The following is a 21,780-nucleotide window of genomic DNA, read 5'->3' on the forward strand; positions in this document are numbered from 1 at the left end:
AATGGGAATGCCCATCAACTTTGAGGGGCCCCAGGACCCACAAATATTTTATACCTTCTCGGTAGTGGCGCCCTCCCTGTGGAACGCCCTCCCACCAGATGTCAAAGAGAACAACAACTACCAGGCTTTCAGTAGACATCTGAAGGCAGCCCTGTTTCGGGAAGCTTTTAATGTTTGATGTATTTTAATATTCTTTTGGAAGCCGCCCAGAGTGTCTGGGGAAGCCCAGCCAGATGGGTGGGGTATAAATAATAAATTATTATTATTATTATTATTATTATTATTATTATTATTATTATTATTATTATTATTATTATTATATTATTATTATTATTATTAATATTATTATATTATTATTATTATAGGAGTTGGCTCCTATGGGGGCTATTCCTCTGCTGGAGCTACAATTCCCAGAGCAGTTTAACAATCAATCCCCCTTCACATGGAAGTCTGGGAATCGTAGTTCTGTGAGGGGAAACGGTGTGTGTGTGTGTGTGTGTGTGTGTCTCCCAACAGCTCTTAGCACCCTTAACATACTACAGCTCCCAGAATTCTCTGGGGGAAGCCATGCCTGTATAAAATGGTATCATCGTGCTTTAAATGTTCGGTTGTGCATGTGACTTTCTTTTGCTTTGAGGAACGTGACTGGAGTCAGCTTCCCAAATATCTGACGCAGTTTTACAGCCACTCTTTCCCCTGATGGAGCAGCCCTGAAAGGGCCTGTCAAAATGCAGGCAGCTTGGGGCAGAGCCCTCCGAGGGCCACGCCAGACTCCCCCCAACCTGGCCCCAAATTTGGGGCTGACTCTAGAGCTTCCGCCCCCCGCAAGAGCAACCCCACAACATGTCTAGCTTCTGGGAAGCCACCAACCCAATATCTGACCAATGGTGTCCGATTGGCTGCCATTATTAGACACACAAGGAAGGCACTTGGCACATGCTCAGAGGCACCTCCGGTATTCAACATGCTGCTGTGTGGTATAGTGGTTGGAGTGTTGGACTAGGACCTGGCAGAGACAAGGGTTCAAATCCACACCTCCCCCCACCTCAATCATGAAAGTCACTGGGTGTGATCTTGGGGGTTCATCAACGCCTCCCTTGGCCTAACCTGCCCCACAGGGTTGTTGTGGGGGTTAAATGAGGAGGTGGAGAACCATGTAGGCCACCTTGAGCTCCTTCGAGGAAAACGGTGGGATATAAATGCAGCCAATGGATAATAAGAGCTGGGAGCCCGAACTGTGACACCAGGTCCCACCGCGGTCTGGATTCAAATCCAGCCCTTGGGCCCGTGCCATTCCTAAGGAGCCCAGTTGAGGTGTGTGTGAAAAAACTGGGGGGAACTCAGGGAAGTTCTTTCTCTGCAGTTCTTTCGCCACATCCTGATCCCAGCCATAAACGGATTCACTTTCCATGGAAAAACATCCCTCCCTGCTCTCTCCCACTCTGCAAACAAAACCCGGTGGAATTTGCTCCCAGATTCCGCCTGGTTACTAATTAATATGAACTCCATCCGGGAGGCTCCCCCCCCACCCCCTGATGTGACTCTGACTCACTTAGGGGGCAAAGGGGACCCAGAGAGGCTGGGGCGACTCTGGGCCCCAGCTGGGCAAAGGATCCCCTCTCCCTGTGTCCATAGAATTGTAGAGTTGAAAGGGACCCTAAGAGTCATCTAGTCCAGCCCCCTGAAATGCAGGAATCCCAGAGAAAGAATTCCTGGACGGAATCCCGGACAGGAAGAGCTGTTCCACAGAGGAGCAGACTCTCCTTCCTTGGAGGCTTTGAAAGCAGAGGTTGGATTCTACGATTCTGTGATTCTATTCTATGTGAGCTGAGCTGGAAGCTGGAGACGCAGAGAACTGCTTGCTCTGTGCTGAATCCAAAGCTGTGGCTGATGGTTGTTAATGCTGTGAGCGCCTCCACCCTATGCTCATCTTGTGGGGTGTAGGGATTAGAGGGCTGGGCCTTGGGAGACCAGGGTTTGAATCCTCTCTGTTGGCCGTGAAGCTCTCTGGGTGACCTTCTGGGGCAGCCAGTGTTTGTTGTGGGGGAGGAAGGGAAAGGAGAATGTTAACTGCTTTCAGACTCCTTAAAGGTAAAGGTAAAGGGATCCCATTAGATCCAGTCGTGACCGACTCTGGGGTTGCGGCGCTCATCTCGCTTTACTGGCCGAGGGAGCCGGCGTACAGCTTCTGGGTCATGTGGCCAGCAGGACTAAGCCGCTTCTGGCGAGCCAGAGCAGTGCACGGAAACGCCGTTTACCTTCCCGCTGGAGTGGGACCTATTTATCTACTTGCGCTTTGACGTACTTTCGAACTGCTAGGTTGGCAGGAGCAGGGACCGAACAACGGAGCTCATCCCGTCACGGGGATTTGAACCACCGACCTTCGGATCGGTAGTGATAAAGCGGGATATCAAATCCAAACTCTTCTTCTTCTTCTTCTCTCAGCCTAACCTACTTCACAGGGTTATTTTGAGGGTTGATTGAGGAGCGGGGGAGAACCCTGCATGCCACCTTGAGCTCCCTGAAGAGAAAGACGATGGGATATACAGCCATACCTCGGGTTACAGACGCTTCGGGTTGTGTGATTTCGGGTTGCGCATGGGGCTGAAACCAGAAGTACCAGAATTGGTTAATTCCAGATTTCGGTGTTTGTGCATGCGCAGAAGTGCCGAATCGTGACCTGCACATGTGCAGAAGCGGCGCTGTGGGTTGCGAACGTGCTTCCCGCGCGGATCACATTCGCAACCCGAGCATCCACTGTAAACACAATAAATGGGGGAAATAAACATATATGCATCAATAAAACCATATACCCTATGTAGCTCCGTCGGTTTAGACCACGGTGCTGATAACGCCAAGGTGGCTGGTTCGATCCCCGTATGGGGCGGCTGCTAATAATAATAATAATAATAATAATAATAATAATAATAATAAATTTTATTGATATCCCACCCTCCCCAGCTGAAGCCGGGCTCAGAGCGGCTAACAACAACCTGCATTTCAGGGGGCTGGACTACATGACCCTTCTAGTTCTATGATTCCAATATCACACAGCACAGAGTTAATCCGTGGAACTCCCTCCCCCTGGAAGCAGTGATGACCACCGACTGGGATGCTTTTAAAAGAGGCCTGGGCAAATTCAAGGAGGAGGAGGAGGTTATTGATGGCTACTAGCCAGGATTGTCTGCTCTGCTCAGGGCCCCTCCCAATGCGACAATTCTATGCCCCGTTGACCATTGTCCCATGGGAGCCAACAGCCCCGCTCCCCTTGCAATGTGGACTGCCCACACCTGGGGGGGGTCCCATCTGGCATCAGCGAGGGAATTGAGCGAAGGGATTTACACACCACCCTGATTCTTTAATCGGCAGGTGCCCAAGCCGGCTTCCCTCGCCCTCCCCGCCTCAGAATCCACTTAAAGGCTCTGCCTGAAAATCCTCTCTCCTGACACTCATCCTCCGTTCTGCCAAGGAAAGTCCCTGCCTCTGCCCCCCCCCGTACCTCCCACCTGGCAGCTTGCTGCTACTGCAGAGAGAATTGGTGAGTAACTCCCCCATTAAAAGACTCAGACTTTTACAGACGGTCATTTACAGACCGTTGATCTATTTAGTTCAGTAATGTCTGCACTGGTTGGCAGCAGTGCCTCCCCAGGGCTTCAGGCACAGAGTCTCTTTCCCAGCCCTGCATGGAAATGTCAGGGACCAAGCCTTCTGCATGCAGAGCAGGTGCAAAGTAGGATTCTAGACCTCATGTGCCGGAATGAAGGGTTGAAACTGGAACATGGGAAGTGGCATTGTCTCAGCAGGTCGGTCTTGCCTGGCACTGACTGGCAGCAATGGATTGCCAGGGTTTCGGGCGGAGAATTTCTTACGAGGGGTCGAACCTTAGATCTTCTGCCCCTGAGCCAGAGTCCTTTCTGAAGCACTTCCCCCACATGACAAAGACTCTCCTGCTCAGAGAGGTGGAGGGGCAGGGGCGGGAATCCCTGCAGGCATAAGGCCCCGCATCTCTTGCTTCAGAAACCCAGAGGAGCAGCCCCCAGAGACCTCCCTACAAAGCCCCCCTCTGACTGCATCAGACCCCACCCACAACCAATGGCCAGAGGCCAAACCTACCTTCTCAGGTGTGGCTTGGGGGACCTGCCGTGTCTCTGGGGTTCAGGCTGCCACCTTCCGGGTCTCCCACCTTCCCTCCTTGCCACCTCTGGGATCTCTTTCCGCGCAGACGGGAAGAGGATTAGTGTCTTTGCAACGGCCCCCAAACACAGGCTTGGCTCTAAAGCTGCAGAGACAGGCAGGGAGATCTTGAATGGACAGAGATAAAAATAAGTTGTCTGTGTCTGAGAGAGAGAGAGAACGAGGCTGCATTACACATCGTACGTTGAAAGCGCATTATTTCCCCACTGGGAACTGTAGTTTCTGCTGGGAACTGCAGTGCTGTGAGGGGTGAACTACAGTTCCCAATATTTTCTTGTGGGAAGTCATTTTATTTTATTTTTTAAAATGCATGTTGTGTACGCAGCCAGAGTCCTCGGAACAACAGGCCATTTTTGTGTTGGCAACAGCTACAGAATAAGGCTGGGAAAATAATAATCTAACTACAGATACCTGAGGAGTTGTTTGGATGGAGCAAACTTGCTTCCTGTTGCTCCAGAGAGCAGGACCCGAACCAAGGGCTTCAAATCACAAGAAAGGAGATTCCCACTCAAGCTTAGGAAGAAGGTCCTGACGGTGTGGGCTCTCCTTCAGTGGAGGTTTTGAAGCAGAGGCCAGATGTCCACCTCTCAGGGATCCTTTAGCCGTGATTCCTGCCTTGCAGGGGGTCGGACTAAATGACCCTTGGGGGTCCCTTCCAACCCTACAATTTCATGACGGTGGGGCTGGGAAAGACCCCTCCCTGAACCCACGACTTGCTGCTGAGGAGCGCATACTCGCTGAGGCTGATGGGAGCCGTAGAACTGAGATGAGGAACGAGGATGACCTAACCACAAGTCAAACTCTCGTCCAATCGCCGCTCCCCGCCAACTTCCCAAACGCTCCCTCCCCTCCCCAACCCCACACCTGAATCCCTTTCCATTCCCCTTAATTGCTTCATTATTACTGGGGAGGGGGCGTGCAATGTCCGGAGCGCCGCCGAGGACGCGACCACCATGCCTCGTCCTCTTGGTCTCACCAGGAGGAGAGGAGAGAGGGAAGGAAGGAGGAAGATGCAGTTGCCACGGCGACAGGCCCTCCTTTCAGGGGGAGGTGACTTCATTCCGGCGGGGAAGGCGAGGCATCGCCGGAGGGGATGGGCTTGGCCGCCTCTCTGCCGGCAGAGAGCTCTGCATCCCACATCAGGAGGACGAACAGCTCAGCTGCCCGGCAAGTGGACCGCTGCCAGCTCACTGCTGGTACCCAAGAACGCGCCCGACTCCTTCCTCCAGCCCTGCATCTCTCCATCTCTCTCCATCACTTCTTCTGCCGCGCCCAGACTCACCTTTGCCGCGCCTCGCTGTGCCAGCCTCCTGCCAGCCGGACCCCAGGCTCCCAAGCCCGCCCTGGGGACACCCCCAGATCCGGGGATGCAGCTTTAAGGTGCCCCCCTTCCCTGACGCCCACCCCCACCCCGATGGTGCTCCCTCTCCTCGTCTCTGCCTATAGACTGTGCCGCTTAGCCATGTCCGACGCGGAGAGGCTGACGGTCGACTGGTGGGGAGGCAGCCCCCGGGCGCCCCAGGAGAGCTCTCCGGGGGCCAGCCCGGCCATCCAAGCGGCCCTGAACAGGATCCTGCCCGACCTGCACCAGGCCATCTCGGCCACCAAGCAGGCGGCCGGCCCCGAGGACCTCCGCAGCGGCCTGGCCGAGATCCTGGCCCTGGTGGAGGAGGCCTGGCTGATGCCCACCGTGGGCAGGGAGGTCGCCAAGGGCCTGTGCGACGCGATTCGCCTGGAGGGGGGGCTGGACTTGCTGCTGTCCTTGCTCCAGACGGCCGACCACGAGACCAAGTGCCAGGCGGCCAAACTCCTGGAGCAGATCCTGGTGGCGGAGAACAGGTGAGCCAGGCAGGGAGAGGGGGGGGGAGTAACGGGCCGAGGCGTCTGCAGGGGGCCAGGGCTGGCGGACCTTTGCTTCCAGATCACGGGCCACATTCCCTTCCTTGCAAGCTTCCAGGAGCCGCATGCCAAGGTGGGCGGGTCCAGAGGCAAAAGGAGGCCAAGCAATGAATGCCAGGGGTGTTTTTTGTGGGGGGGTGGGACGGGGGACGGACAATGAGCTAGTGATTCCTTAGTTGTGATACCTGCGTTGCAGAGGGATGGACTTCGATCATGCTTAAGGGGAAGGCACAGTCTCCACCAGAGAAGAATGGCAGATTAAGCAGATGCAGAAATGGCAAAACTGACCCAAAGAATTAGGAATCGGGAAGACCAATATTTCAATAAGGAATGGGGAAAATGCATAGTTTATTCTAAAAATCATTGTCAACAATTAAAATTATTAGTAGGACTGGAATGACGCTTGTAGTCAAAAGTTCAACTATGGTTTTATTGAAGATTTAGTAGAAGTGGATTAACAGAGAAGTTGCAGGAGGAAAAGTTAACAGAAGAACCCACAAAAGGGGAGGAGGGAAGTCAAAGGGACCTCATGGGAAGCAGAAGTTGGACAGCTGTCTGTCAGGGATTATTTAGCTGTGATCCCTGTGCTGCCCCTGGGGGGGGGGTCCCTCTCAGCTCTGCCTTCCTATGTTTTGATGAGACAGGAAAGGGGAATGGGCATGAGGATGTGAAGCAAGGGCCAGGCAGGTGTGTAGCCTAGGGGGAGGGGGTGTGGTTTTGGATGGGGGAGTCGCATTTGGCCCCTGGACCTCCAGTTCCCTGTCCTTGGCAATGGGGCAACATTTGTGTAGGGAAGAAGTGACACACTCACTGAAATTCCTCCTTCCTATACTCCCTTTCCCACAGCCTTTCTTCCCCAAAGGGATTTTCCCACCTGCTTTTAAAAGGTTTGCATTTTGAGTGTGCAGGAAGCCCCAAAAGAAGCCCACCCCTGTGGTTCTCTGCATGAGTCCCTGTTCTGGGCATGCCCTTGCCTGAAGGTGGGCGATCGCTGTGTCCCTGCCTCCGGAGAGATCCCCACCACCACTCACACCTCTCAGTGGCAGAGGGACAGCAGAGGCGGGCTGAGAAGGAAGGCAGGGCAGGTTTTCGTGCAGAGACACAAGAGTGGTTTTATAGTGGGGGCTCCCAGGGGCCTTCCCGCTCCTGTGAGGGCTGTCGGTGGCACTACAAATGAAGGCTTGCCAAGAGAGGCACCCGTGCCTTCTGCCAATGGTGCACTTAGGCCATGCATAGTTAAACTATGGGACTCAGGAGGACTGGACAAATCCACAGAGAAGGAGAGGACTACCAGTGGCTCAGCTCTGCCTCCACAGTCAGAGGCAGCAGTGCTTCTGAATCCCAGTTGCTGAAAACTGCAGGAGGGGAGGAAGGGCTCTTGTGCCCGGATCCTGCCTGCCAGTTCCCCTTTTTGATATCTGTTTGGCCCCTGTGAGAACAGGATGCTGGACTGGAGGGGCCATTGGCAGGCTCTTTCTTAGGTTCTTAGGGAACCTGCCCTTGATGGTCTTTCAGGGGTGGCAACATGTAACGTGGGCACATTCAAGGCTTTGCTTTCCATGAAATGGGCCAAGCCAGGCCTGTTCCAAATCTTGCTCATGTTGCTGAATGAGACCCCGGTTTTGACCCTGTCTTGCCCAATGCAAAATGGTTCTTTTAAAATTTAGATTCGGAAGCAATACAAGCGCAATTGGGTGAGAAGATTAAAGATTTTATTCCAAACAGCAAGCAAAAATACACATTACCAAGCAAGTACTTCAATTAGCTATTGAGGAGCCCAGAAATGGCGAAGCGACTCCCAGGTTGCCGTCTTTTGCACAGCACTCTGGCCACGAGTCTGTGCCGAACTCCTACCTGGCATGCTCCAAAACTAGATATTTTATAGACCTGTGTCCTATTGGACTAACACCGGCTCAAGCAGAGCTACTCTACATCAAAGGCTTTGCTGGACCAGTTTCATCAACACAAGGGCCTTTTCACAAAGGATGTTGTTGAGTCGTTTAGTCGTGTCCGATTCTTCGTGACCCCTGGACCAGAGCACGCCAGGAACTCCTGTCTTCCACTGCCTCCCGCAGTTTGGTCAAACTCATGTTTGTAGCTTCGAGAACACTGTCCCACCATCTTGTCCTCCTTCGTCCCCTTCTCCTTGTGCCCTCCATCTTTCCCAACATCAGGGTCTTTTCCAGGGAGTCTTCTCTTCTCCTGAGGTGGCCAAAGTATTGGAACCTCAGTAGCATTTTGGACACCTTCCAACCTGAGGGGCTCATCTTCCAGCGTCATAACTTTTATATGCCTGTTGCCTTTGTCCATGGAGTTTTCTTGGCAGGGATACTGGAGTGGCTTGCTGGTTCCTGCTCCAGGTGGATCACGTTTGGTCAAAACTCTCCACTATGACCTGTCCATCTTGGGTGGCCCTGCATGGCATAGTTCATAGCTTCTCTGAGTTATTCAAGCCCCTTCGCCATGGCAAGGCAGTGATCCATGAAGAGGTTCACAAAGGATATTGAAAGCAATAAAGCACAGTAAGCAGAGGCAGGAAGGAATAACCAGAGTTGGAAGAGGTGACCATGCCAGATCACTATCTCCTCGAATTATAATAATCTTCTGTGATAATTATCCCATACACCCCCCAAGTCCTGGCCTGACCGCGCTGCTGACTCCTCCCCCCCCCCCAAATTCTGGAGTCATGTCAGCAGCCATAGCTGCCCTGTGTCATACCAGGATGACAAACTATTCGTTGTTGATGTTCATTCAACTTGTTGTTGTTGTTTAGTCATTTAGTCGTGTCCGCCTCTTTGTGACCCCCTGGACCAGAGCACGCCAGGCCCTCCTGCCTTCCACTGCCTTCCACAGTTTGGTTAAACTCATGCTGGTAGCTTCGAGAACACTGTCCCACCATCCCGTCCTCTGTTGTCCCCTTCTCCTTGTGCCCTCCATCTGTCCCAACATCAGGGTCTTTTCCAGGGAGTCTTCTCTTCTCATGAGGTGGCCAAAGTATTGGAGCCTCCGCTTCAGGATCTGTCCTTCCAGTGAGCACTCAGGGCTGATTTCCTTCAGAATGGATCGGTTTGATCTTCTTGCAGTCCATGGGACTCTCAAGAGTCTCCTCCAGCACCATAATTCAAAAGCATAAATTCTTCGGTGATCAGCCTTCTTTATGGTCCAGCTCTCACTTCCACACATCACTACTGTGAAAACCATAGCTTTAACTATACGGACCTTTGTTGGCAAGGTGATGTCTCTGATTTTTAAGATGCTGTCTAGGTTTGTCATTGCTTTCCTCCCAAGAAGCAGGCGTCTTTTAATTTTGTGACTGCTATTTCATTCAACTAGCTAGGAGAAAAAGCCTTCATAGCAGCTGCAGGTGTCTCTAGGTAGGGCTAGAGATTAAGACCCCCTTGCCTGGACTCCTGGGGAGCCGCTGCTGCCAGTCTGTGTGGGCAATACTGAGCTAGGTGGACCACTGGTCTGCGCCATATAAGGAGGCTTTGTATGTTCCTATTTAGAGCACTGTTTATTTAAATTTGGAACCATGAGGACTAGCATCTTGCTTTATTCCTAGGGAGAAGCTGCTGCTTTGGTAGAACAGACCTTTGCAGGCGGAAGGTCCCAGGTTCAACCCTGCAGGGGTTAAATGAGGATTTGGACCCGGGAGAGACCCGGTTTCAAAGCTCACTGGGTGTGACCTTGAAACCCAGTTGCTACCTCTCAGCCTAAGCTCAATCACAGGGATGTTGTGGGGATTAAAGGAGGACTGCGACCTGGGAGATCTGGGTTCAAATCCCCACTTGGCTACGATCCTCATTATAAATGAAATACAAAATCAAAGTTTGCCAGGATCTGCTTGAGAACAAAACAACCTGCCCTGGGGCACAATGTCCTTTCTGGAGCCCCACAGGAAGGGCCGAGGCAGCCTCTCCCCTCTGCCAGGTGGGCTTTTAAGGGCCCACCGGGGCTTCTAATTGGGAAAATGCATTAGCCGAGACCCAGAAAGACGTTGGATCCATCGGATGAGCTTCCTGGCAGGAGGGAGCGGCTGCTGGCCTTTGCATCTCTCCGGATAAACCACACACCTCTCCCCTTCCTACCGCCAGCCTGCCTCGCCAGGGTGGGGATCCAAGGCAGGGCGGGGGGGTGGGCGGAAGCCGCCTTGTTCTGTTCCATGTGGCCAGGACAAGCTGTGCTGCTGCTGCTGCTGCGTGCTGATTGCTCGTCACCACTCTGGAGGATGAATCAGCTGGCTGCTGTGCCAAGATGAGGTGGTCTCCAGAGGGAGAGGGGCCCTGCCAGTGTGTCCCCCGATGGGAGCAGGGCAGAGAAGGAGGGAGCTGGAAGCCACAGGAGGGGAGAGTTGCTCTCGTGCTCAAGTCCTGCTTGCGGGCATCCCATAATAGGCATCTGGCTGGCCACTGTGTGAGAGAACAGGATGGTGGACTAGTTGGGCCGCTGGCTAGATTAACAGAGGCAATCAGAGATCACACTAGACAAGAGTTTCAAAAAGCATGGGGGAAAAGCAGAGAATACTTGGCAAAACAGTGCCCTAAAATACATACTTGGACTTGTTTCGATTCATGTCTGCAGGAGACTTTGTGGATATTTAAGTTATAATTAGAAAAAGCTTAATAATTATTCATAAAGGAAACAGTTTAGAAGAAGTAAATAAGGAGGCCAGATACAGGATAAAGAAAGTCTTTTATTTGGTTGTTTGTATTGTTGTATGTTATGCTTATTGTATGTTATGTTCACGTTTAATGAGGGTGGAATTCTGTATTGGGTGGGGGTTTATGTTATGTTGTAAATAACATTTCCAATAAAAAATAAAAATAAATAAATAGATGGGCCGCTGGCCTGATCCAGCAGGCTCTTCTCATGTGTGTTTAGCCTGGAGAAGAGAAGACCGAGAAGTGATACGAGAGCCATCTTCAGATATCTCAAAGGGAAGAGGGAACAAGCTTGTTTTCAGTTGCTCCAGGACATGAACCAATGGCTTCAGGTTACAAAAAAAAGGAGATTCCAGCTAAAGATTAGGAAGAACTTTCTGAGTGTCAAAGCTGCTGGACAGTGGAACAAACTCCTTGGAAAGTGGACAACTCTCCTTCCTTGGAGGTTTTTAAAACCATCTATTCTCTGTTTAAAAAACTGAAAATAATAATAATAATAATAATAATAATAATAATAATAATAATAATAATAAATAATAATGATAATTTATACCCCGCCCATCTGGCTGAGTTTCCCCACCTCCCAAGGAAGGTCAAATGGCTCTTGCCCTCAGAGGCGTCTTTCTAAGGTTTATTTGGGATTTTCTTCCTTGACACTTGAATCCCTGGTTCTCTGGAGCAGCACAGAACCAGCTTTCTGCATCTTCCACGGCACAGCGATTCAGGTACCTGAAGATGCAGAATTTGGCAGGGCCAAGAACATAAGAAGAGGAGCCTGCTGGCCAATGGCCCGTCTAGTCCCGTCTCCTGCTCTCACACTTGCCTCTGGGAACCTGAGCGCAAGAGACTTCTGCATCAGCTTAGGAGTCAAGCGATAAAAGGAGGATGACGAAACTGGGATGAGTTCGATCTGGCACCACTTCCTGCTGGGCTGCCTGCCTTCTGCCCCAACAGTCCTCTGTTGCCACCCCATTGCCCCACACTAATGGCCGTCCTTCAGAGATCCTGCAGCTCTCTGGATTCCCTGTACTGAACGGGGACCATGTGACCTCTAAGTCCCTCTCTAGCTCTTACAGTGACACTTCTATTATCTTATAATTTATCTGGGGGTGGCAGGTCCAAGCTCTCCACTTCCTTGAGATAGGCCCATCTGGCTGGGCCAGGCAGGTCCTGAGTGCAGGACCCAGCCTCCTGCAGAGATGGCTTGGGAACCCTGCCAGGGCTGGCAGGTGCAGCGGCTGCCAGATATTGATGGAGGCCGACGTCAGTCGCTCACAGAGGGAGCCCAAGTTTTCCCAGAACGGGGCGTTTCGCTCACTTCCTGGAACAAGCCAGCCTGGCAGAATCTGGTGGGTGAGGGGGGTGCTGTTTAGCCTTGCAATGCAACCCCCCCTGCTGGCATTGATGCTCCCCATCCCGCCCCAGCTATGGGTCCAAGCCCCGGCTGGAGCAAAGTCCCTCCTTCCTCCCTCCACCCACAGTTAACATAGAACAGAGCCAGTGGTGTCAGCCCTGGAGTCTGAACATTTCTGCATTGCAGAGGGTTGGAATAGATGCCCCTTGCGATGCCCTCCAGCTCTGCAGTTCCACAATTCTGTGCTACCTGCCTTCCAGTCCAGCTGATTTGTGATTGTTCCACCCACTCAGGCGAGGTGGGGTGCAACAAGGAAGGCACCTCTGAGTACTTTTTGAGTGCACTGAGTGCAGAAGTCCTTTTTGCAGTTTCCAGCAACTGGTATTCAGAAACATCAGTGCCTCTGACTGTGAAGGCAGAGGATGGCTAGGAGCCATTGATACCTCTCTCCTCCTTCCTGAATTTGTCTAATCCTCCTTGGCGCAGTGGGTTAAACCACAGAGCCTAGGACTTGCTGATCAGAAGGTCGGCGGTTCGAATCCCCGCGACGGGGTGAGCTCCCGTTGCTCGGTCCCAGCTCCTGCCCACCTAGCAGTTCGAAAGCATGTCAAAGTGCAAGTAGATCAATAGGTACCACTCTGGCGGGAAGGTAAACGGTGTTTCCGTGTGCTGCTCTGCTTCGCCAGAAGCTGCTTAGTCATGCTGGCCACATGACCCGGAAGCTGCATGCCGGCTCCCTCGGCCAATAAAGCGAGATGAGCGCTGCAACCCCAGAGTCAGCCATGACTGGACGTAATGGTCAGGGGTCCCTTTACCTTTACCTTTTTAAGTTAGTGGCCATCCCTGCTTCCTGTGTCAGGGAGTTCCGCCGTTTAACTCTGGGCCATGTGATGAAGGGCCTTCTTTCCACTTCTTTCCAAGGCTGCTTCCCTGACCCCGTTCTGCCTCCCCGCTCTCTGCCCCTAGGGACCGCGTGGCTCGCATCGGCCTGGGTGTGATCCTGAACCTGTCCAAGGAGCGCGAGAGCCTCCCTCTGGCGCGCAGCACCTCGGGGATCCTGGAGCACATGCTCAAGCACTCTGAGGACACCTGCTCACAGCTGATCTCCGACGGCGGCCTGGACGCGCTCCTCTACTGGTGCCGCTGGAATGACCCTGTGGTCCTGCACCACTGCGCTGCCGCCCTGGCCAATGCGGCTATGCATGGCGGGCCGGCCAACCAGCGGCTGATGGTGGAGAAGAAGGCGGCCGAGTGGCTCTTCCCGCTGGCCTTCTCCAAGGACGGCTTCCTGGTGCAGTTCCACGCCTGCCTGGCCGTGGCCGTCCTGGCCACCAACAAGGAGGTGGAGAAGGAGGTGGAGCACTCGGGGACCCTGGCGCTGGTGGAGCCCTTCGTGGCCACGCTGGACCCGGGGCACTTCGCCCACACCTTGCTGGGCAGCAGCGACAACAGCCAGGGCAGGACGGCAGAGGACCTGCAGCGCCTGGTGCCCCTTCTGGACAGCTCCCGCCCAGAGGCCCAGTGCCTGGCTGCCTTCTACCTGTGCGCAGAGGCCGCCATTAAGGCCCAGCAGAAGAAGATGCAGGTAGATTGTTTGCATGCAGCGCCATGAGGACTAGCACCTTACTTCCTCTCTTAGTTCAGCGGCAGAGCCCCTGCTTTGCATGCAGAAGGTCCTGGGTCCAATCCCTGACTAGAATCTGGGTTCAAATCCCCATTCCGCCATGAAGCTCACTGGCAAGCTGGTTGCTCCCTCTCGGGCTAACCTACCTCTCCAAACGGGGAGGAACAGGACGCTTAGAGGACAGGAAGTGAATAAATGCTTTGCTCTGCTCAGATTTTCACAGAGATCGGGGCCATCCAGAGCTTGAAGAGGATCGTCTGCTACTCCCCGGACGGCACCACCTCCTCGCTTGCCAAGAGGGCGCTCTGCACGATGGGCGAAGAGGTGCCCCGGCGCCTGCTGCCCACGGTGCCCAACTGGAAACCCCTGGAGGTGCAGAAGTGGCTCCAGCAGATCGGCTTTGTCAAATACTGCCCCAATTTCCTGGTAGGGCTTGCAAGGGGGCAGTGGTTGTGCGGGGAATGGGGATCAGGGCTCCTGGAGAGAGGAGAGGGCCCCTGAAGAGACTGCAGGTGTCTGCAGGGTTCACAGCTCACTCCCCACGCGGGCCTCCCCAAAAAGCTGCCTCTCTAGCTCACCCCTGGCTAAGACCCCTCATAAGAACATTATTCTTACTCTTACTCACTTTTTCTACCAAACACCACAACCTTTTTTCATAGCAGAGTCCCTCCACCCCATGGATCATGTTGCTTTCTCTCCCCTTGCTCTTTGGATGTGAAACTGACCCCATCCTTCCTCTCCCCCCAGGAACACCAGGTGGATGGCGACCTGCTGCTGAGGATGACGGAGGAGGATTTGCGGGTGGACCTCCAGATGACCTCCAGCATCACACGCAAGCGGTAAGGAGCGGGATTGAGCTGGATGATCTCTGAGGGAACCCACCAGATCAAAAACAGAAGCTGTGCTATATTGCTCCCTGAGTACAGCAGTTTGTACTCATGTTTGCCATTCCAACTTTTTTTAAAAGCCCACACCACGTTTGCAGGAAATTCAGATATGCAAAAGGCTTTTGAGCACCTTGAGGGCCGCCAGTTCCCCCTCCGAAAGTGGCGTGCCTCTGCTCCAACCTGGCAGAAGGTGCCCCCCCTGCCCTCAGCCCTACAGAGCTGCCCCCTCCTTCCCCCAGGTTTTTCCGGGAGCTGACAGAGCTCAAGACCTACGCCAACTATTCCACCTGCGACCGCAGCAACCTGGCCGACTGGCTGGGCTCCGTGGACCCCAAATTCCGCCAGTACACCTACAACCTGGTCACCAGCGGCATCGACCGCAACTTCCTCCACCGCGTGACGGAGCAGCAGCTGCAGGAGGACTGCCAGGTCCACATGGGCTTCCACCGCGTCCGCATCCTCTCGGCCGCCCGAGGTAACCTCTCCCCTTGCTCTGCAAACCCCCCAACCCCGGGGAAGGACATCCTGAGGGTCAGAGTCATTTGGCAGTGGAACAGCCTTGCTCGCCAGGCGGTGGACTCTTCTTCACTGGAGATCTTTAAATGGGGTTGGGCTGGATGACCCCTGGGTGCCCCTTCCAAGTGTACAGTATGATTCCATGAAACAATTTGCTGTTGGAAGGGAGGGAACAAATGGATCTAAGGTGGGGAACAGTGGCGGAGGAACCCTCTCCGGCACCCGGGGCGGCGCAGCCCATACGGCCACCCACCCCCTTTCTGTCTCCTCCCAGAGATGCTGCATTCGCCTCTGCCCTGCAGCAGCGGAAAGTCCACCTTGGAGGGGACGGACGTCTTCATCAGCTACCGGAGAGCCACTGGGGCGCAGCTGGCCAGGTGGGCAGGGGAACGCAGCGCGGACCATTCACACATGCGGGCGTGTCAAAGAGAAAAGCCTCCTTTCTCCTTCTGTAAAGAGCCAACTGTGTGATGCAGCAGCAGAAAAGCTTAATGCGATTCTCGGCTGCATCAACAGAAGTCCTGTGTCCAGATCAAGGGAAATAGTAGGACCGCTCTATCCTGGCTTGGACAGATCACACCCGGAATACTATTAGGAATAACTTTCTGGCAATAAGAGCTATTTGATAGCGGAACAGACACCCCCAGAAGGTGGTGGACCTTCATTGAAGGTTTTTAAAGAGAGCTTGGGTGGCCATCTGAAGCGGGTTGGGCTGGATAACCTTTGGGGGTCCCTTCTGTCTCTCTCAACCTCAACTTCTAATCTCTCAACCTCTCTGTTCAAGGAAACGGGTTGGCCCACGGCGGCTCTCCCCAAGCCAATGTCATCCAGAGGGTGTTGGACTCCAACTCCCAGCAACCCAGGTTGGCCAATGTTCAGGGATGATGGGAGTTGTAGTCCACGTGACCTCTGAAAGGTTGGTCCAAAAAGGCTGCTCCGTGGTTAAGGTGGTCGGCAGGATCTCTGACAAGCTGGGCTCAGAGCAAAGCTTGCAGCCTTGATTGGCCAGAAACAGGGGACAGTGTAGAATTAACCTGTGGAACTCACTGCAACCGCACTTTGCGCTACCGTTAGCAGCAGTAGTAGATTTTTACGAGTTGCATTTCTACAAGAGACCTGCGTTCTCTAGAGGGGACTGAATGAGAATAAAACGCACCCATTAAGACTTAAAAATAAGACCGTGAAATGGATATAATTATCCTTAGCACTGATATTGTAACACTTTGGAGGCGTTCAGAGCACTTGCTTATTAATTATGCATTTATTATTCTGCTTTCTGAACAATTGTAGTCTCCCAAAATGGCTCATGTTAATTAAAGAAGGGGAAGTGGGAGCGAGCGGAGGGCTGAGAAACCACAAGCACACATAAGCAGGGAGGGGGAGACGAGGGCAGACGTACATTAGTTCCTTTACAACCGCCCTGTAAGGTAGGCCAGCAGCAGCAGCTGTGGGAGGGTACAGTTTGGACTGAGGTTGCAGCCGGAGGGGAAAGGGCGTTCTCCAACCCTTTCCCTTTATGCCATCACCCCAAATCTCTCCGGAGACGCAATCGGAAAGAGCCCAATTATGGGTGCCTGGGTCAAACCACCCCTTCCTTTCACCCCCTGCCCTGTTCCCGCCTCTCCAGCCTCCTGAAGGTCCACCTGCAGCTGCACGGATTCAGCGTCTTCATCGACGTGGAGAAGCTGGAGGCCGGGAAGTTCGAGGACAAGCTGATTCAGAGCGTGATGAGCGCCCGGAACTTCGTGATGCTGCTTTCGCGCAACGCCCTCGACAAGTGCGTGGGGGACAGCGAATGCAAAGACTGGGTGCACAAGGTGAGAGGGCTCATAGTGTCTCTGGGTTTGGGGGGGGTGGGGATGAAACTCAGAGAATCCTAGAAAAGTTGGGTGGGACCCCCCAAAGGACATCTAGCCCAACCCCCTGCAATGCAGGAGACGCAGCCCAATTCACGACAAAGGGCTTCTCCTTGAGCTGAGCTGCCAGCCATCTGTCTCAGGAGACAACGGAGGAGTGTGCCTTGGGGAGGTGAAGTCAAAACGTTGGAGAGTCGCAGCGCCTGCTGTGGCTGCGGAGGCCGATACGGGAGAGACATGTTTTGTTGCAGCCGGGGCAGAGGAAGGCATCTGGTTGCGCTGCTGCAGATGCACCAGGGCATTTCTTCTCTCTGCGCTCCTCCAAGTGGTCATTGCTCCTCCGGTCACTGCTGTGGATGCATGACCAGTCTGCCTGTCTCCAGGCGCTGCGGTCATCTGCAAGGGATTTCCACAGGGCAGGGATCTCCTTGGGGATCCTGCCATCTTCCATCCTGTGGACATGACCAAACCAGCATAAATATCACCAAGACAGGAGGGCAAACAGGCCGGGAACATTTGCTCATTGAGAGGGCACATCTTTTGGGGAGACTTGGTCCTGCCACGTGATGCCCAAAATCTTCCTGATATAATGTACGTGGAAGCCAGCAGGACAAGAGGAAGGGAAACCATATTGAACAAACTCACCCCTCCCTAAGCAAGATTCTCTTCTCTCTTTTTAAATGCATATCCTTCACAGGAAATTGTCACAGCCCTGAGTAGCGGGAAGAACATTGTCCCGATCACAGACCACTTCGAATGGCCGGATCCCAAGACCCTTCCTGAGGACATGAGAGCCATCCTGAAGTTCAACGGGATCAAGTGAGTGGGATCAAGGAGTGTCCCTGGGGATAAGGGCAGCCAGCTGCTTGTGGGGGGGGGGTGAATCTGGGGAAACGCGGAGAGACGAGGCTGAATCTGAAAGGGTTTGAAACCGATTTAATGCTAATAGTTTCAGGTGCAAAAGACGCTTTGAAGCACCAGGCTTGAAGTTGCACCCTTTCCCCTGCCCCTTTCCTGCTCCAGTTCATGCAGGGGAAAAATTGGGAGCGCTACACAAGAGCTGTAGATTCCCCACAGCCCCTTCCACCCCCAAGCACCGCATGGCTTGGGTCAGCTCAGGGGTCCTCAAACTTTTTCAGCAGGGGGCCGGTCCACTATCCCTCACCAGAGGCCGGCAAGGTTTACTGGACATGGGCCAAATTATTCCCACGGAGGTCGTCCGTGGGCTGGACTGGCACAGTGCAATGCTGGAAATCGCGTCTGCGCATGTCTGCGGTGCCGAAAATCGCTTCTGCACATGCCCAGACGCCGAAAACCACTTCTGTGCAGAAGCAATTTCCGGCATCTGGACATGAGCAGACATGATTTCCGGTATCTACGTATGTGCAGACGCGATTTCTGGCGCTGCTCTGAGAGTGCCTGCGCCATGCTGCGCTGGTTTAGTGCAGTGCAGAGGGGGGGACTCGCCAAGTGTGTGGCTTGGTTCGAGGGCTGCTCATGGGCCAGTAAAATGGTCTTCGTGGGCCGCATCCGGTGCATGGGCTGCACATTGCCGACCCCTGCCTCAGACCTTGTTGGGGGCCGGACTATATTTTTTGGGGGAAATGAACAAGGGACGATGAGCGGCGTGTGAAAGGGCTCCAGAGAGGGGCTGCTTAAAATGGCAGCTGCTTGAGCGCTGCTGCTGGCACCAACCAAGCCCAGCCCCCTGCCTCCTCTAGGCAGGGCAGGGAAAAGCCAGGAGGAGGGAGGGAGGAGGCGCCGCCGCCATAGGAGGGAGGGGGAAAGAACACACACTGGCAATCCATGCAGCGATTCCTGGACCGTCCGCGGGCCAGATTTAGAAGGCTATTGGGCCTGATCCGGCCTGCGGACCTCAGTTTGCCGACCCGTGGTTCAGCTGTTTCATTTCCTCTTCCCATGCAGATGGTCCCACGAATACCAAGACGCCACCATTGAGAAGATCATCCGCTTCCTGCAAGGCCGCTCCTCCCGGGATTCCTCCGCTGGCTCGGAAAACAGCCTGGAGTGTGGCCCCCCTCAAAACTAGGGAACTGGAAGGTGCTCCCCCCAACGGAGCCGAGGAAGGGGGTGGTGGGAAGAAGAGGGTGACCCTTTGCTTCTGTCCCCAAGTCTGCACTGCCCTAGAGAGGGGCCTCACCCCCCTGCCCCCCCAGCTTTTGCAGGCTCAGCCACCGCTGCGTCGGTGCCCCCTGCTGGCTGCCTTTGGGATATGCAGATTAGGTTATGCAAAATCCCGGAAGAAGCTGCCCTGGGAGGACAGTTGGAGCAGCAAACTTTCTCCTTTGCTAGTGGCCTTTCACCGGAGGCTCTTAACTCTTTGTGTGCCTGGGTAAGATGTTTGGTTTCTCAACCAATTAGGTTATTACTTGGCTGTTGGGAAGGTGGGCTTTGTAGTGTTTATCTTGTATTAAAGTATTTATCAGATTCCAGGCTCCAGAAGCTTCCTTCGGTGTCTGCTCATCTGTTTTTTAAGCTAAGCAAATGGTCAGAGGTTTAGGAAAAGACTGCTTTTCAAACTCCTTCATAAACCATCTAGAGCTGGGAAGGAGCAGCAAAGTGGCCGAGTTTACTGACGGTGGTGCTCAGTTGTTCAGGGACGTTTAAACACAAAAGAGATTGCAAAGAGCTCCAAAAGGACCTCTCCAAATGGAGCGGATAGGTGGCAAAATGGCAAATGCAATTCAATGCAAACAAGTGTTAAATGATGCGTGTCAGGTCAAAAAAGTCTTAATTTCATGTTACCTGCTCATGGGGCCCTGAATTGCAGGTGGCAGACCTTGTGGTCCCAAGAGACAGCTGAGTGAGGTTGACCGAGCGACAATGCGCATTCCTTGCAAGGGATGGTTAGGAAAGGAACTGAAAACAAAATGGCCAGGATCATGATGTTGTTATAGAAATCTGTCATGCGGCCACATGTGGAGAACTGTGTCCAGTACAGTCCTCAAAAAGGCGATGTTCAGGAAAGGGCAGGCAAAACCCCCAAAGGGGTGGAACGACTCTCAATGTGGAAAAGGTTGCAGCATTGGGGATGTGAGAAAGAGGCGCCATGATAGAAGTTCATAAGGTTATGCGTGGCCTGGAGAAAGAGCAGGGCTGCTCACTACTCCTGAGCCTGAGAGCCAGTATGGTGTAGTGGTTAAGAGCGGTAGTCTCGTAATCTGGTGAACTGGGTTAGCGTCTCCGCTCCTCCGCATGCAGCTGCTGGGTGACCTTGGGCCAGTCACACTTCTCTGAAGTCTCTCAGCCCCACTCACCTCACAGAGTGTTTGTTGTGGGGGAGGAAGGGAAAGGAGGAATGTTAGCCGCTTGGAGACTCCTTAAAGGGAGTGAAAGGCGGGATATCAAATCCAAACCCTTCCTGGAAGGGGCCCCTAAGGCTCATCTAGTCCACCCTCTTGCAGTGCAGGAATCGCAGCTAAAGGATCCCTGACAGGTAGCCATCTGACCTGCTGGAAAAACCCCAGTGTGCCTTAGGAGTAGCAGCAGAACAAGCCAGGCTTTGCTGTGGCTGCACACAGCCCCTTATTCTTCCTTGGCTTTGATATATCTTATCTTTTCGCTTTCCGGGGTGGACTGCTCTCAGCCGCCATTCCAGCACCCAGCCTTTCCTCCCCGTGCCAGGCTTGTGGACGCTTGGGTGGGAGATGGGTAACCGAGTGCCCAGGGAAGGTCCCCCCTCAGTCACCACCCAGTTCCCCCACTCAGGGCCTTGGTCTCGATGACCCCCAATAATTGCAGTTTGCACCCCTGCCAGTCAATTTTAAGGACCAGATTCATGGGTCCCTTGGAAGGTGCCTCTGTCCTGAGCCAGACCACTGGGTCTGCCTGCACTGACTGGCAGCAGCGGCTCTGCAAGGACATCCTTGAGAGTCAGTGTGGTGTAGTGGTTAAGAGCGGTAGACTCGTAATCTGGGGAACCGGGTTCGCTTCCCTGCTCCTCCACCTGCAGCTGCTGGGTGACCTTGGGCCAGTCGCACTTCTGTGAAGTCTCTCAGCCCCACTCACCTCACAGAGTGTTTGTTGTGGGGGAAGAAGGGAAAGGAGATTGTTAGCCACTTTGAGACTCCTTAAAAGGTAAAGGGACCCCTGACCATTAGGTCCAGTCGTGACCAACTCTGGGGTTGCAGCGCTCATCTTGCTTTACTGGCCGTGGGAGCCGGCGTACAGCTTCCGGCTCATGTGGCCAGCAGGACTAAGCCGCTTCTGGCGAACCAGAGCAGCGCATGGAAACCCCGTTTACCTTCCTGCCAGAGCGGTACCTATTTATCTACTTGCACTTTGAAGTGCTTTCGAACTGCTAGGTTGGCAGGAGCAGGGACTGAGCAACGGGAGCTCACCCCATTGCGGGGATTTGAACCGCTAACCTTCTGATCAGCAAGTCCAAGGCTCTGTGGTTTAACCCACAGCGCCACCTGCATCCCTTGAGACTCCTTAGGGTAGTGATAAAGCAGGATATCAAATCCAAACTCCTCTTCTTCATTATCCTGCATGCAAACAGGTTGGAAATCACAGGAGGGGAGGGGGCGCTTAGGTCCTGCTGGGGGGCGGCCCCACTGGGGCATCTTGTTAGCCACTGTGAGAACAAGACGCTGGACCTGACCCAGCAGCCTTTTCCGATGTTCTCATGATGTTCCTGAACCGCCAGATCTTCCTTCTTATCTGTTCTCGGTGCAGAAGGACAGAGGAAGGAGTGGAAAAACACCCCCTCCCCCCAGGCTGAGCTGCATCTTCAAGGCCGCTCTTTAGGGCCCCGTTGGCACACCTC

At 53.7% G+C, this 21,780-nt stretch overlaps 1 protein-coding gene across 1 annotated transcript; it reads left to right on the plus strand.

The window, feature by feature from the left end:
- The first annotated feature begins 4,606 nt into the window (after positions 1–4,606).
- SARM1 (sterile alpha and TIR motif containing 1) lies at positions 4,607–19,464 on the plus strand. Its single transcript, XM_083480218.1, has 9 exons — positions 4,607–6,033; positions 13,075–13,693; positions 13,946–14,158; positions 14,480–14,571; positions 14,859–15,094; positions 15,410–15,512; positions 16,763–16,952; positions 17,689–17,810; positions 18,918–19,464. The coding sequence occupies exons 1-9, from the start codon at positions 5,288–5,290 to the stop codon at positions 19,039–19,041; spliced, it is 2,445 nt and encodes an 814-aa protein (XP_083336344.1). The 5' UTR covers positions 4,607–5,287; the 3' UTR covers positions 19,042–19,464.
- Positions 19,465–21,780: the final 2,316 nt, after the last annotated feature.

The sequence above is a fragment of the Podarcis liolepis genome, assembly GCF_965112155.1.
Source record: "Podarcis liolepis genome assembly, chromosome: 16".
NCBI classification, from domain to species: Eukaryota; Metazoa; Chordata; class Lepidosauria; order Squamata; family Lacertidae; genus Podarcis; species Podarcis liolepis.